A 16,763-nucleotide genomic window follows, 5' to 3' on the forward strand; every position below is an offset into this window, starting at 1 on the left:
AGCTCTCAATTAGTGCCTGCACTTCAGGTTTGTCATAATGTTCAACAAAGGACCTGGGCAAGAAGCCCACTGTAGCTTCAGTCCCACTATGGTTTGAAAAATAATAATCCAAAATGTTAAGAGCTGCATCCTGCATCTTACAATGACAGAAGTAGAAAGTCTTTGCTTTTGGCCATTAAAGAATAGTTTGGAAGGAGGAAGAGAAAAATACAGATGGAAGGACATGACAAATTGCAGACCAAAAAGTGAGACTGACTCATTGAAATAAGGGTGATGTAACTAAAACTGCTGAAGCATTATTCAGTAAAGGTCTTGCTGTGCATAAATCACATAATGAAGTACACGTAAGTATGAAATACTACAGTTTTCAATTACTCTTTAAAATAGTACACAGAATTTAAACAGAAAAGTGGCAGAATGGTACCTGCAAACCAACACAGGATTTGACTGCGAGGATATGTTGCTAAGATTGTAGGGGCATAGTGTGAAACAGCTGCAGTGTGAGTACAAAAGACAGTTGAGGAAAAAAAGAATTTATCTTAAGTATGTATATCCTAACTTCCAAAGGAAAGAAACAGCATGTTTCTCATGTCCCATTTACACTACCTTTGTTTCAAGGATAAGTTGTATATATCAGGGCTATATTTCCATAATGTGTTAAAATTTCCATTTAAAAATCACCCTGATTTATTTCAAAATAGCTGTGAAACTCCTATAATTCAGCATTAGGGACTAAAAATATACATGATTTCATGATGAGAAATACCATTGTCTCTCATTAGAATCTCTGCAAAGATTGACATTTCATTTTGATCAACTATATCATTCAATACACTACAATAACACACAGGTTAAGAGAACAGAATGGAAAACACACCATGTTGCTTCAATAATACAAAAACTTACTGGATGACAAAAATCTCCTTGCGTCTAAAGAAAAATGAAGAGTATCTGGAAGTAAAACCCATTAACACTTTAGTACATAAACATCAGTACTATTCTTATTCAGCTAACAATGTAGAAACAAGTTAATTTTGAAAATCCATCAAGATCATTTATCTGGGGCACAGTTACTGCATTGGCAATGGTTCTGACTTCAGAGGATGCTTTGCACTGTTATTAGCAGGTACTAAATTCTGCTATCTGAACAAGTGCCCTGCACAGGACATACCGCAGCAGTTACGTCAATGAGTTCCAGATGATTCCCAGTATGTTTTCTCATCTGTTACGAGCAGCCAATCTTGTGTGCTCTATTCTGAACAGGTTTGTACATGCAATCAACTTACTTTGTACCACACACAGGCATACACAAAAACCCCTGGTCAACAGTTACAACCTTTCATCTTCCAGATATTCCTAGTCCGCAACAGTAGGATATTTGGCTAGTAGGGCAAGGTTATTTTAGGCTTCTCATCTTTAAGGAGACTGCCTACCACAGTGTTTCATATGCGACACAGCAGGGAAAATACAGGCAGGTGAAGAATGTTCACCAAATATTTCTAACACAGTTGGATATCAGGTATTATTGATAATCACCATTATATTTATTTGTTGAATACTATCAATATTTCTGAAGGTCAAAAGCAGTTCTCCTTCTGATAAATATATGTGACAACATTTCTTGTCAGATACAAAATATGAATTACTGCATGCACCTTAAATGAATAGATGTTAGGATAGCCAGTGTGCTGAACTCCACAGAAACCCAGATGTTATGCCAGTCCCTTTGTTAAAGAAAAGAAAAATGTTTTCAAAATGTCAATTAAACAATGACAGATTTGTTCTTGAGCTAGTTGATTTGTTCTTGAATTAGTTGACAGAGGCTTCTAGGAGCCTGACATTTTCAGAAAGTTTGTGTAAGTTTGCAACCTACACAAAAAATTGGGTGATTAAAAAGACTCAGAAATTTGGCATGTTTAAAATATGTAGCCCTTCTTAGGGTAACACAATTAAACAGTGATTTGCACTTAGATTTTTATCTTGTTGTAAAAAGAGCTAAAGATTAAGTGATTTTCTAAAAGCTAGTGAGAAGTGTCTTGAGGATGGAGGTCATTCTTTGAAAAAGGATCTCAGTGACCTGTGTAAATAAGAACAGCACAAACACTTCCAAACAAGCAAAGGTCAGAAAGGGGTCATGGCTACAGACCCTTTGGACTACTGTTTTGCCTAAGGAGTACGCTTACCGTGTAAATCTCTCATCCTTCAGCTCCAGGTCTGCCACTGTGATCAGCTGGTCCAGTTTGAACTTTGTGTCAATAATTTCAGCATCCCGTGGGGAGTATGTGCCTCCCTCTTTTTGCTTTTGCCGAATTCTAAATGGAAAATAATAGTGAAAAATACACATGCAAAACATTTAAGGACACATCCATCAGTACTTTGATTTGACAGGTTGAAACTGAAAAATGTTGCCAGAAATCCTTCCTTGGCCTTTATCCTTGTCTCCCTTCTAGCAGTGCAATTTAGGTAAATTTATTTATTTATTATTTATGTAGTCTAAAATTCAGAAGAAAGAACCTGTGTGCTGTATTCTTTTAGTTTTAGTATTCTGTATTCTTTTAGTTTTCCTACAAAAAAATTCTTTGGTAATGCCCAAATAATGCAGCAGAGTAAGACCAGAGTTGATAAATGACCAAAGTAGCATCATGTGTGCAGTACACAGCCTGTTTCTTCACATGGAAATTTTGTACACTACTTAAATTAAAACTCAATTATTGTGTTCCCCATATGAGACCTCAATGTATTTAACTGACAAATTTATTAGGAAGACAGAAAATAGAACAGAGTATTTACTTCATACCAAGCTGTAGATAATATTAGCCATCACGATAACTACAACCAGCTGACACTCTGATCTGTCAATAGAGAAGTAGCTCTGAAAGGTTAAGAAAGGCAACCACTCTGATTTACCCTCTGAAGAAGTTGGATTTTATTCATCTATGGAGGTTACCCTCACTAGACTAAATTTTTTTGAGTGTCTCCCTAAAGTTCGACATAAAAACCAAAAATAACCACCCAACCAAAAATCAAGACATTTTGAAATTACACATTAATTCCACTTATAGGACTGTTTCAACTGTTCTTCAAATAATTTTTGACTGTTTTCAAACATGCTATGGCAAGGATATATAAATCTCACCTTGCAAAAGCATATACTGCAGCCACCAAAAGAACAACTGAAATTATACACAAAGTAACGGCAAGGACAACTTCTACAGATCTTCCTGGTGGTCCTTCACCTGCAACAGAAAGTGGAAAGCTGATATATCATAGATTCTTCAGAATTTTTAATTTTCTGACTGTATGAAATTAGGGAATAAAGAAAGATAGACCCTTTTAGTCTTTGTATAACTGCACCCACTTTATGTTTGTTGAAGACCTGCTCCAGAAAGAAAACTATAACAAAATCAGAAACAGTTTATGTAAGGTTTCCTAAACATTGCTGATCTAGCCAACACACAATTTTAATGAAGCTATAAATGCAGGTGTTGCCTGGTTTTTCAATTTCACCTGCTAAACAGATTAGGGTCAGTCTATACCGCAGTAACATCAGTCTGAACACTGGCCTGACTTCAGCCCCTGCTTCAGTCTCTGTGCAGGACTGCTCCAGCTCCTCAAGTGGAAGAGCACAGCTCTAAACCAATGAGACTTGCAGCTGCCCCTCACAGACACAAAGTGAAGCACACCATTTTAAGTGGTATTCTAAGGGTGCTTAAAGAACTGAAATAGTGATGAGATCTGAACTTTCTGGCTTAATCTGCCTCACTGACCATTAACTCAAGCACCTGGTTTATGTGAGAATTTGTGATATGGTTAGGAATAACCACCGGTAGGTTAAAAGTAATCATAAAGGCCTCCATTACGGAAAAGTAAAGGTGTTGGTATTCTAATCAGTCCTTCCAGATAAGAATGAAAGCTCATTCAGAAACTGTTTAGATTAGTCATTTCAAGGCCTCTTTTTGAACTTCTCTAATGCTAAATTTCTAGGACTCATTCAATTTCCCACCCTCCCTGTAATCCTCTTTTTCTCTTAGGCACCAGTGAAAATAAGAAAAGCAAGGGAATGCTACTGCTGGTATTGTTCCCTTTTGTTGACATTCACCTCCACTTGCTGCTCCGCTGTAGAAAAACTTAGCTCCTGTTTCACCTCAAGGAAAAGCAGAAAATGTACTGCTTCCTGCCACGTGAAACTATTTCCCAGTCAAGGGATGACATCCTCCCAAGGACACACTGGGAAACACCATAGTCTTGGCTTTGTTTCTCTCAAAAGGTTGTGATATTTTGGATTTTAGAGTATATTGCAGATGATCTGGACTGATGTACACAAGAGAATGTGATTGAAATTCAAAATTATCCCAATTTATCTGAAGAAGTCACCTTAAAGGAGTGGAATGAAATTTTGTAAGAACAAGTGCATGTTTCTACATGTAGGGAGGAATAATCAGCTACAATAATACAGCATAGGAAACAGTAGGCTAGGTAGAAATTTATCAAAAGAAAATGTGAGATCATTGTAGACTGACACCAACATGAAAAAGCAATATCAGGTCTGTATGAAGTGATAGACAACAGAATTCAGTATAGTTTGAAGAATACCTGAAACAATCCTTCCACTGCATCAGAAAATCTTTAGATGCAGCACTGGACATTACAAGGTAAGAAAAATTTAATCTTAGGCAAAGAAATAGAATATAAAAACAAGTACATACAAAAATGTTTTGATGAGAAAATGAATGAAAAAGTTCCTGCCACTCATTTTTCATTGTGATAGAGCAAAAGTATTAGCAATGTGAAAGAACAGAAGAATATCTAAAGAAACCCCTACAATAGTTCTATCTATTTTGCACTGAACAGTGAAGTCTATGTTAAAATGTACAATTAATGTTAATCCAAAAAACGCAGATTTTATTAAGCAAAACAGTGCTGGTAGAATGCCAACCAAGAATTAAAACCCCCACATTTTCTCATGCTTCTTTGCAACAGGGGAGGACTAGACATAGCTCTGTAGACGTGTCTGTAGACATAATCATGGGCATGTGAGAGGAGACAAAATAGAGAATATCGTGTTGTATAATTCTGAAGTGCTGCACTCATTACATGATGATAAGAAACTGCAATAATAAAATACCATAAGGTCAGTTTCTATGCAAAAGACAGTGTCAGGAAACCCCATTTTGATTATTTCCTGTCCCATCAGCTTTATATTTAACATGGAAAAGATACACAGGACTACCAGTTGCCCCACAGCGATTTACCGAACAAGTCATCAGAGTTTACAAAGAGGTTGCAAGCTGCCTTAATGTATTACAAGTTTAAACAGTATTTATCACCGTGTCTTAATTATCTTATGAAAAAATGCTGACCTTTCATTGTAGCATGGACATTAACTTTGCAATGAGAGTCATGGTTTGTGAGGAAGAAACTCCCCCTCTCCAGGTCAAGAGGAAGGTTATGGTACATTAAATATGATTGGGTGGGTGCAGCCTATTAAAATGTATCCTTTACCACAATTAAAAAAACATCATTGCAGCCGTATATTCCCATAACTCTGCTTCAGTGTTCCCCCCTAAAAAAATTCCTATTATTTACAAGAGCATCCGACATGTCTCACAAAATGATTTCTCAAGGTTTTCCATATACCTTTTCTGCTTCAAACACATAATATTAAATTGCACCAAAAGGCTAACTTGATGATTTTCCAGATCAAAGACCTTTTATATCAGTAGATTTTGAAAGCAGGATAATGTAGGTGTTTTTAGAATTATGAATACGTCTCCCAGAATTCAAATTAAGGTTTTAGTTAATAAAATAAAAGTATAATGTTGGAAACCCACAAATTTCAGAGATTTTTACTAAGGAAGCTAATTGATTTAAAATCAAATTGCAATTCAGATTTCAGGCAGAATAAATTTCTCCTGGAGAGCAGTCGAAGTTGTAAGTGCAGTAGAAGTAATTTGGTTGCAAAGATTTAAAAAGTGGACTTTTTGGCATGTTTTGTGAGTTATATTTCTAGAGCAAGCTGGAAGTTCCTATAACCAAGCATGTTCTGTAAGGAAAGTCTTGGGCAAGGTTCCTTGTGCCATGTGTCTCAAGAGAATGCTCTATCTTCAGAACCATTCAACTGCAGTACCCGCATCACTCGTGATGTATCAATTTGATGTTGATTTCCCACTAGTGGTAAGAAAGCATGCAAAGAGCTTTTGATTACCTATTCCATGTAAAATGGAATTACTCTGAAATTTAGAAGCTCTGAAATTCAGAAGCTAAGACCAGAAAAAAGTATGCTGTAGTCTGGCCTTAAAAAGCAGTACATGATGTAAAAGTTTAGCACAAAAGGCATTGTGTGGGTATGAGGAGACATGGCTATCTGAGGAGTTTACCCCTGCTTTATTTTTTCCCTATTACATTCTATTCAGCATGCAAACAGATCTTGCTTATTTATCATGTACAGGATAGAAAATGTAACAAGTTATCAGTAACAATATATAAGGAAATTAATTACACTATCTGCTTGCCACTAAGTACTGCAGATTTTTCTGTTAGAAAGGAGAAAATTGCCCAGAGAATTGATTACAGTTGGACTAATTTCCAGTAAATTTGTCTTCCCTGATGGGACACACTATCTTTCCCTTACTGGGAAACATATTTGCTTCATTTACTTAAAACTTTTAAACTCAGAATATATAAAGACAACTTTTATGTTGCACTTTCCAAAGCATTCTGGGCTGGAGAAATAGTGCCAGATCCTTTCAGAATATTCAGGTAGTAAATTAACATTTCAGAGTCTTCAGTGTCAGATCATGTAACAAATTCCTAAAATGGATTAGATGAATAAAGGAGCTCATATCACAGAAGATGAATGCCAAATGAAAAATATGTGCCCACTAAAATTCTTCTGGGTACTCATCCAGTTGTCTTGATATCCATTTTCAGAAAGTCAGGGCTCAAGCTTAGCTAAGTAAGTTTTTGACTTACAAATACATTGAAAGAACTTACAGATCTTATTGCAATCTGCTATAAGTGATGTCATTTTAGGAATATATCAACATGGCCATGAAGGAATTATGTGTGATTTTAGACCAAATAACTGCTGGCCTATTGGCTAGTGACTTTAGAACCAGATGGATTTTATTATACAACATTAATTTATTCATTCATATGCAGCTTTTTCTATATATAAAGGATGAAGGGGTTAAAGGGTCATGCCCTCAAAGGACCTGCCATTAAGCTCACTGGAACATAATCATAGAATAATTTAGGTTGGAAAAGACCTTAAGATCATCAAGTTCTACTGCTAACCCAATACTGCCAAGACCACTAAATCCTGTCCCCAAGTGCCACATTCCTGAGCAGCCTGTTCAAATGCTTAACACTTTTTCTGTGAAGAAATTTTTCCTTGTATCTGATCTAAACCTCCTCTGTCACCACATTTCCTCTTGTCCTATTGTTACCTGGGAGAAGAGACTGACACATATCTTTGCCACAACCTCCTTTCAGTTAGAGAGTGATAAGATCTCTCCTGAGATTCCTTTTCTCCAGCCTAAATGACCCCATCTTCCTCAGCTACTCCTCACAGGACTTGTGCTCCAGACTCTTCATCAGCTCCACTGCCTTTCCCTAGACATTCTCCAGCACCTCAGTGTTTATTGTACTGAGAAGCCCAGAACTGGACACAGCACTCAAGGTGTGGGGTCACCAGTGCCAAGTACAGGGGGACAATCCCTGCCCTGCTCCTGCTGGCCACACTATTGCTGATCCAGGCCAGGATGCCTTTGGCCTTCTTGGCACACGCTGGCTCATGTTCACCCACTGTCACCAGCATCCCCAGCTACTTTATCCTTTGGGCAGTTTCCAGCCACTCTGTGCCCAGCCTGTAGCACTGCATGGGGTTGTTGTGACCCCATGTTGTTGGGGTGTAGGACCCAGCACTTGGCCTTACTGAACCTCATCCAGCTGGCCTTGGCCCATTGATCCAGCCTGTTGAGGTTCCTCTGCAGAGTTGCCTGACCTCCAGCAGATCAACACTGCTGCCAAGCTTGGTGTCATCTGCAAACTGACTGAGGGTGCCCTAGATCCCTTCAGCCAGGTCATCAACAGGGACATTAAACAGTACGGGCCAAATACTGAGTCCTGGGAACTCCACCAGGGACCAGATGCCAGCTGGATGGAACTCCATTTAACTACCATTCTTTGGGCCTGGCCACCCAGCCCATTTGTCGTGCAGCCAAGACTACCCAGTACTAGTTCTACATCCAACACAGAAGGAAACAGCACAAGCAGAATAGCTGCCAGCAGTTTGCCAAACAAGACGAACTATCCTGGCAACATTTTTATTGGTATAATTGAATCTCTGCAAATAAATGTTGTCAATATTGCCTCTTCATTTAACAGTTCAGGCTGACATAGAATCTCTTGACAGCCTCAAAAGAACATACAAGGCAGTGGATATATTTCTTCAGCCATTCTAGTTAAGCTACATCCAACAAATGCAGAGATGATTCAGTTCACAGAAACTACTGTACTAAAAAGAAACATAGAACTGTGGAGATTCTTTAGAAATAGAGAAATACTTTAGTAAATTACAGTCTTCTTACCCAATGTTTTGACAGGATCAGAATAGTCAGAATCTGTAAACTGCCCTTTAATATTAGTTGCTCTGAACTTAAATCTGTGAAAGAAAACCAGGAAAACTACTGAAATAAAGTTCATGTGCATTTCTTAAATGTGGTTTCACTTACAAACTATAATAATATATTTTAGTATAACATAATTTAAAATCATTATTCACCTGCAAAAGTGACATTATGAAAGACATTGAGAACTCAGGGCAAAAATCTTAAAAGTATAAAAAACTGCAATGGGAATTATTTATCTTGAGTTTGGATTTATTTGATTTAAGAACTCAATAAGCATCTTCTTTTGCTTGAAAAATTTTGTAAAATATTTGTCTACCATGTATCTATGCTCAGCCAAAAAAAATTAAAATTAGATACATGTGATGATCAGTTCAATCTCCTCCATTTCTAATTTAACTATATGTTTTAAATGTTTGCTTAAATCTATGCTGCACTTAAATCTTTCTCTTGGACAAACATGGAAACAAATTTACTTACAGATACTGCTTTCTTGGTTTCAGTGGGCCATTACATATTTTGTCTTGACTGGCTGGTATCAGACATGTAGTATCAGCACCTATGACATATATCTCTTCTTTCCCACTCAGATCTTCTTTTCCTTCTATGCATGGTGGGTTTGGAAAGCCTTCATTTGTAAAATATGGCCTTGGTCTGTTGAAGTAGGCATCATACCACTTGGTAACATTCGCATCATGCTGAGCTATTGTCAAGACAAGAAATAATAGATATAATTTACAGTCTAACCAGACTTATATAACGAGTCTAACCAGAAGTTATATAACAAATTATATTTTAAAAGCTGCTGTTGCAATTTACACAAATAAGTCTATAACTGAATTTATCCTTAAACCCAAATTTCCTTACTATCCACACTATCCATGTTTTTTTAACTCTAAATAAGCCCACTAAATCTAGAAAGTTTGAGGGGCAATCTCACACAGCAGTTCTGCCTGTAGAGTATATTACTTGCACAAGACACTTGACTTTGAGCATGGCTAGCTAGAAAAGCTAGTAACTCTTTAGTCTGAATATGGTAAGGATTCTTTCATAAATTAAATGTCTAGATTTCCATACATAGATGGTACCCAGTACTTCATGAAAAAAATCTTCACAATGCTGCTTAGCATGGTATTTGTTTCTCTTTCAGTTCAAGAGAATCTTCACAGCAATAATTATGAAGTAAATGTCATTAGGATTAGTGCTAAAATGCACAATTCAGATAAAGGTGAGACACTTCAGGTGAGTTCATTTAATGAGCATACTTTACTTCTATACTTTGAAACCAACTAAAATAAGGTATTTAAATACCTTAGTCCTTCTTAGGTAAAGTAAGCCTGACCATATGATGTCCTGTCATAAAACTCCCACTCACATTGGTAAGCAATTACTCAAAAGGTTTCACAGCATTGCTTGTATGAGTAAATGTTCATCAGCCCATACAAGGGAATACACATTCTTACCCACAGTCTACAGAAGGGATTTATATAACTCTCTGCCCCCGTAATGAAATGGAAATATCAGCTGCACATGGTTGCATTCTTTTACGGGCAATAGTAATAGTGACAGAAGAATAACCTTGCCAAACCTCAAAAGTTTTATATTTATTTATACTCACAAATGTCAAATGTTGGGGTGTTTTCTGAGGAAACAGAAAATAAAGAACTATAGTGATAAAATTAGGGATGGATAATATTGGTGACTTCAGACAACATGGAAGGTGCTTCACTGGAAAGCATTCCCAGAATCCAGTACCCATCCCACAGGTACTGTGTGGTCTTAGTACTGCTGCCACAGCAGAAGTGACTTTGTTGTCTGTCTTCTAAAATGAAACTACTGAAACCCAAGAAAACAAATAAAAAAGACAAACTCCATGAACCTGAAAATATTTTTCAAGGGAATTTATTAAATTCTACCTCCAGCTTCCGCAACAAGAACTTGTATCTTCTTGATAGGGCCATGATCATCACTGTAATAACATATTGGCATTCTGATTGTAATTGTTGTAGCTGTGACAAGTAATGCTCCATTGGTATCATAAACTGGTGCTGGCTTCTTTTTGGGCCTTGGTGGCTCTGTTTTTAAGCAAGATATACCACAGAGTTCTGTTTTACAATATTTTCACTGCAGGTACAGTGTTCAGGCACACAGCTGAGTTATGCAAAAAAATTTCCAACATGTTTTCAGGGACGACTTAATGTTCTACTTACTGTCTTAAGCCTCTAAAAACTACATTCTTATAAATGTATATAATTTTCAATTAAAAGAAAAAACAAGAGTGAGTTTTAATTTTTCAATTAATATCAGTCAATTACTTTATTTCAACAACTGTGATCCTGCATACTTAGTTATTCCTATGTCATATTCTAAGCTGATTGCTGATGGTAACTAAAATATTGAACTTGATATGATTATTTCAGTGAGTCTAGATGTGCTTTACAGTATGACTCTGATATAAACAGCAAATGATCAGGAAAACTGAACACTACAATTCAAGGGGATTAATTATATATTCCTGTTCCTACATTATGCAGCCTCTAAATAATAGTTCAAGGCACACAGCTGTATGTACACAGGTGGAACAGCAATTTCTTCTGAATTACAGACATTTCAGAAACAGCATACTTTATGGGGCATACCTTTGATATCCATGGTTATTTTCAATTGAATTTTTGGCCCCGCACCAGCACCATTAATTGCATACACCTTAAAAAAACAAACATTTGTTTCAATGAATATTGTAATAGTTTCATATTGGCCAATCTGGCCAATATATCTGTAGTAACAATTAATACTGAAATTCTCCTTTTGTCATTCACCCTGGGCTAGAACTTACTTTACATTGTTTTGAAATCCTAAGTATGGTAACACTTCATTGCTTATTATGCAGCTCTTAAAAAAGAAGTAAGCAAGCTCACTTAAAGAATGATCTTGCCTCCTCTCCTGTCCCAGTCTCAGACTATTTGAAAGTACTTCGTGCACATACTTCTACCAAGCTCCCTTGCAGAACTAGATCTTTCATGTCCAGTGAGCAATGTCAGTACCGGAATTAAGAGAGAAATTGTGCTTGTTACTATGTGTCACAAATTGCTTTGCTAAGCACATGAAGTGTCATCCAGACTAGTGACGCATCCTGCTCCCACTCACTCTGTCCAGTTTGTTGCTCCCCTTGTTCCTCAGACTTGCCTCTCTTTGCACCCCAGCTAACATTCCTGGCATGAAAATCTCATATTCAGCCAAAGTTTCAAAATAATCTCACACTTACATCAAAGAAAAAAACCACCACAACATCTCCCCCACCAAATGTATCAGTTCTTACGCTGACATTGTAGGTATGTCCTCCTTTTAGTCCTTCTATCATGGCAGTGACTGACTGATCTTTTTTTTCAATGACACTAAGGTTGTGGATCTGGATGGCAGCAGGGTCATCTTCATTGTAAACCATAGCTTGATACACTTGAATATTTCCATTTGGTTCAGATGGTGGCACAAATGTTACTTGGAATTTTGTAACTTCGTCTGGTATCTTCTGAAAAGTTATGTTATTAGGTGGGTCTTCAGGCACTAAAATAAATATTTCAATGACACACTTAATCAGTTTACTACTATTACTATTAGAATAAAATCTGAAAAATTAAAATTATATTTTTTCTGTATCAGTATTATTTCATTGATTTTTCTGGTTTTTAAATTTAAAAATTCTCAAATATTTACTGCATATGCAAATATTCATAAACACAATGAAAAGTCAAATATCGACTGAAATCCTTTTCTTAATGATGGCATTGAATGCTAACAAACTTTTAAAATAATGATCAGATAACACTCAGTAGTATCTACTCAGAAAATTTTTTTCTGATTATCCACTCAAAAGGTCTGAAAGCATCATTATACCTTGAAACACATCTGGGGTAGACAATCCTTGCTCAGGCTGACAAGCAAGAAGCAAGAGTCAGCGAGTATTCCTTTCTAAGAACAGCAGAGTACTCCTCTGTTAACAGCAAGCTCCCTCCCAACATATAAATAACCCACTATGCTCCTGAGAGTCCCTGCTTATCACAGCTAAATCTTCAGGAAAAATTTTTTCCACTAACTGATGCCCAGACACAAGCACAACATGCATTTTTCCTGGAGGCAGTTTCTTGTCAAACGCTGATTCCAGTAGCTTATTCTCAGGACAGCAAAGGTATAAATCATTTTCCCAATGCCCCTATCTGAAAGAAAAGGCTGAAACATTCTTTCCCGGCAGCTAAATATTTATTGCTCTACCTGAGCAGACAAGTATGTAGCATGACCTCTAAATAATGAAATCAAGCAAGGGAAGGTAAACACATTCCCTCAGCCAAGGATTTAGATGCAGTTGTCCTATTTCCCAGATTTTTTATACCCTCCGACAAAAACTTACTGAGACTTCTCTGGAGTAAGTCTGTGTCAACTGGTCCTTACTAAGCTGTATGCTAAGCTGTACCAACCAGATAAAACAGGATGAGATGGAACAAAAATAACTGTTTGTCCCTAAGTTACTGCACCTCCTAATGTATCACATATTTACATAAGGAAAAGGGCTACCAGAAAAGGTACCATAGTATGCTGTCTGTCTCAGAATAGACCCAACTACCACATAGTTTAATCTTTTTCCACAGCAAAAGAGCATATCATCTTCCAGGGATAGAGATAGGTAATGAAATCCTCAAAATTTATTTTATTTAAAGAATTGGAGATCCATACATATATATATACACATGCATGTCAATATCAATAGGGCTTTCATACATCAAAGGAAATATAAATATAAATTACAAAGTCCCTGGGTAGTACAATTAAATCTGACATTAACCTGAGTATGTAACAAAAAAAGTTGTTCAGTAGTAGACCTCATTAGAGATAAGGTGGTAATTAGTTTAAATGGAACAGAACTTTAATACCTCTTGAGAAAATATTTTTAGTGTTTTGCATGTTTGTTTGTTTAAACGATAGAAAACAATTCAAAACCAGTAAAGACAGTAGACAGACCATAACCATGATCTATGTATGTAAAGTTAGGACTATATCTTTCCCATGTTCATATTTATATTTTGTACAATTTACAGTTTTCTAAGCAAATGCAAATGCTATCTACTTTTCTCTAGCATCTCTCAGTTTCATTTCTTGGACTAACTTCACAGCATCATCTACTTTTGTCACCTTAATATCTAGGTCGTTCTCCAGATTTTTTGGACTCTGTGGAGCAGCTGACTCATGCAGCATTTCCTATGAGACTCATGCAACCTCCTTCCACTGAGAATATACAGATAATGTCATCAAGTGTGCATTCATACCATTTATAAATGGTAAGATCCAATTCACCTAATTTTTTATGTTTAAATTTTGTACCAAACTCAAGGATATTGTATAGAGTTTTCAGTAGTCTCCAAACAGGTACCTCCACAGGAGAGTCATCCCTGTCTAAGACAGGTATCTCATATATACATGCTAATGTATAGATGGAACTTCTCTCTTCATTGGCTATAGAAGTAATCTAATTGGCTTTGTTCCACATATCCAAATTTTACATGGAGCAAGGTAGGATCCCAGCGTAACTAAAGGTAAATCTTAGTATTTATAACCATCCCTTTGTTATTGCCTGACACTTTCATAATATTAAAGAAAAAATATTTTGAGGAGCAAATCTGTATTAAAAGCCCACCTTGTGTTCAAAGTCCCCATGTATTTGTCAAATTAAAGAAAAACTGTGAATTTTGATCTGTATACAGAAGAAAAAAATTACAAACCTGCTTCAAAAGTGGAGACAATTACTGGGGAGCTAGCCTTGCCTTCTAAGAGTGCAGCATTAACATCCCCTGTAAAGGCAATGATCACTACAGAATACCTCGTAAAAGCTTTCAAATCAGAAATTTCTAAGACTTTATCCTCCTCATTTGTCTTCAAAAACTGAGCTTTATAGTTCTCATTATCCACCTGTAAAAAAATAGAAAAACAAAAAAATAGTTGCTACAAGGCTCAAAACAGCAAAAGTAGGAAATTATTATTTCTTATTTACATCTTATTTATTTTTATTATAAACATCTTATTTTATTTTTATTCTTCCACTTTCACACATAGTTATATAGAAGGGTTCATGAGAAGTCTCTGGATACCAAGAGTATAAAGCTGTGCTGGGGAGTACACTCCCATCTAACCCATGTGTTGCTTTTCTGGCACTTCATGGGAACGTGGCACTTCATGGGACACTTAAGGGAATGGGCTCTTTGGTTGGTGTTGTCTCACACCAAGCAAACATGAACCAATCTGGTAGTGGCCTGGAATAGGCATCAAACTAGGCAAAGATCCAGAGGATGAGCAGCTATATAGCAAAAGATTCTTTGGAACACAATTAGAAACTTGGGCAGCAATATATAATGTTGAGCCAACAACAGAAAGGGCAATTCTTCTTTATATATTAATAGAAGTTACTTTTTATGAGAGAATTGGGAAGGAATAATTCTCCCACTGGAGTAACTGGAAAGCTCTAAGGTCCAATATAAAAAAAAGGAGGATTATAGGAGACTTAGTAATAACTTTAAAATATAAAAAGTATGTTAATAAATCAAAGATAATCCACTGTTTACAGTGTTCACAAAAATACAAATAGAAATTTTACTTACACAAAAACCAACTAGAATTAAAAATTACACAATCTGCAATGATATACCTAAAAACTTAACTAAAACAATGACTATTAATTTAGTTATAAATTAAATAATCTATTGAGAGTCGCTGTGCAATTTTTAGCACTGGATATTATATGAAAAAGATAAATAATTTTTGAGGAATACTTTAAATACACTTGTTTCTGTGTTAGAGCAGGCTATGGGTTGTATCACATTGTGGATGCCTCTCATCCTTACATCTCAAATAATCTGTAGTCAGAAAATCTCCAGTGTTGAACTTTTTACTGAATTTATCATTTCTAATGGTAGCCTCAAAAACAAGAAAAAGGGGATGCTTTTCTAGTGTTTCATCTAGTATCATTTACAAATTGTATTTATATATATTCCCACTGCTTCAGTTAATGTTTTTTATTATTATTTCTTCAGTGTGTAATTTGAAAAGAGAATTAGGTAGCTGTACAGTAGTTTTCCCACTGAACAAAATCTGTATTAAATGCAGCTGATAAAACATTAGAATAGCTCAAGCATACCATTTATTTGACAGATAGGCATATATCCCCACTGAGAATTAACCTGAACTAAACTTTCTGATGGATTACACAGACATTCATTTCCTGGGATGGCCATCAAGAGCTGAAACATTTTCTTCTTTCTGACTTTCAAAAATCTGGCATATAAATATTTATTTATCAGCTGAAGCACAATCACAGCACTACATCACTAAATGTATTTCTACTCTTCATGAAGTTTAATGGTTAAGTTCAATTTTCCTTACCCATTTCCAGGAATATTTTATTCAGAAGAACTTCTAATTATAGTAGACAGTAAGACAAACTGAAACATGACTTGAAGGAAAAATAATGGAGTACTTTTAGGTTTTCTGATCCTTAAAACTGCAAGACATATCCTAGTAATTTCAGCAGAATCCTAATACATTCAGTTATGAATATAAATTTTTAACTTGCAGTATATAACAGAGGAGAAACCTGAATTATTCTGTTCTATGATACTATTTTTATAAATATTTAAAGATACTCAGTTGAGAATAAAAATTAGTAAAGTTATACATACTGGTAGTTTGTGGAATTTGGAGTCTTCATAAAAGTTTCCCACTGGGACAATAAAATATATACTAAAAATTTCACTGAAAAAGACTGTGACAGCTTTATTGGTCTTTAAGAAGGAGTAGGTTTGTCTACTGAAGTTCTACAGAACTGGCACCTGTAGTTACTGATCATTAGACAGACAAGATCTAATTAGAAAGAATTCATAAACATAAAGCTGGTTATCTGAAATACACATGGAAAAAAACCCCTGAAATCTCACTTTGTAAAAACAAAACTGGTCCTCCAAACTGAAGATTTAAAACAGTTTTTTAATTTCCTTTCCAATGCTGGCAAGATCACCTGGCACATTCCATAGATCATCTTCTTTCAGGAGTTCTATTATAATTTATATTGACAAGGTATTTATAATATTTTCA

The 16,763-nt window shown here is 35.9% G+C and overlaps 1 protein-coding gene across 1 annotated transcript in view; it reads right to left on the bottom strand.

Annotated features, from left to right (window-relative positions):
* Positions 1 to 16,763, bottom strand: part of PTPRQ (protein tyrosine phosphatase receptor type Q) — a 124,999-nt gene that overhangs the window by 24,227 nt on the left and 84,009 nt on the right. Inside the window, exons 45-53 of the mRNA XM_042779219.1 lie at positions 14,402 to 14,588; positions 11,950 to 12,194; positions 11,270 to 11,336; positions 10,547 to 10,705; positions 9,111 to 9,333; positions 8,592 to 8,665; positions 3,137 to 3,236; positions 2,184 to 2,312; positions 907 to 951 (exon numbers count right to left, since the gene is read on the bottom strand). Coding sequence (XP_042635153.1) covers positions 907 to 951; positions 2,184 to 2,312; positions 3,137 to 3,236; positions 8,592 to 8,665; positions 9,111 to 9,333; positions 10,547 to 10,705; positions 11,270 to 11,336; positions 11,950 to 12,194; positions 14,402 to 14,588 — 1,229 coding nt within the window. The remainder of the gene's footprint in view (positions 1 to 906; positions 952 to 2,183; positions 2,313 to 3,136; positions 3,237 to 8,591; positions 8,666 to 9,110; positions 9,334 to 10,546; positions 10,706 to 11,269; positions 11,337 to 11,949; positions 12,195 to 14,401; positions 14,589 to 16,763) is intronic.

This window comes from Catharus ustulatus, chromosome 4 (genome assembly GCF_009819885.2).
Source record: "Catharus ustulatus isolate bCatUst1 chromosome 4, bCatUst1.pri.v2, whole genome shotgun sequence".
NCBI classification, from domain to species: Eukaryota; Metazoa; Chordata; class Aves; order Passeriformes; family Turdidae; genus Catharus; species Catharus ustulatus.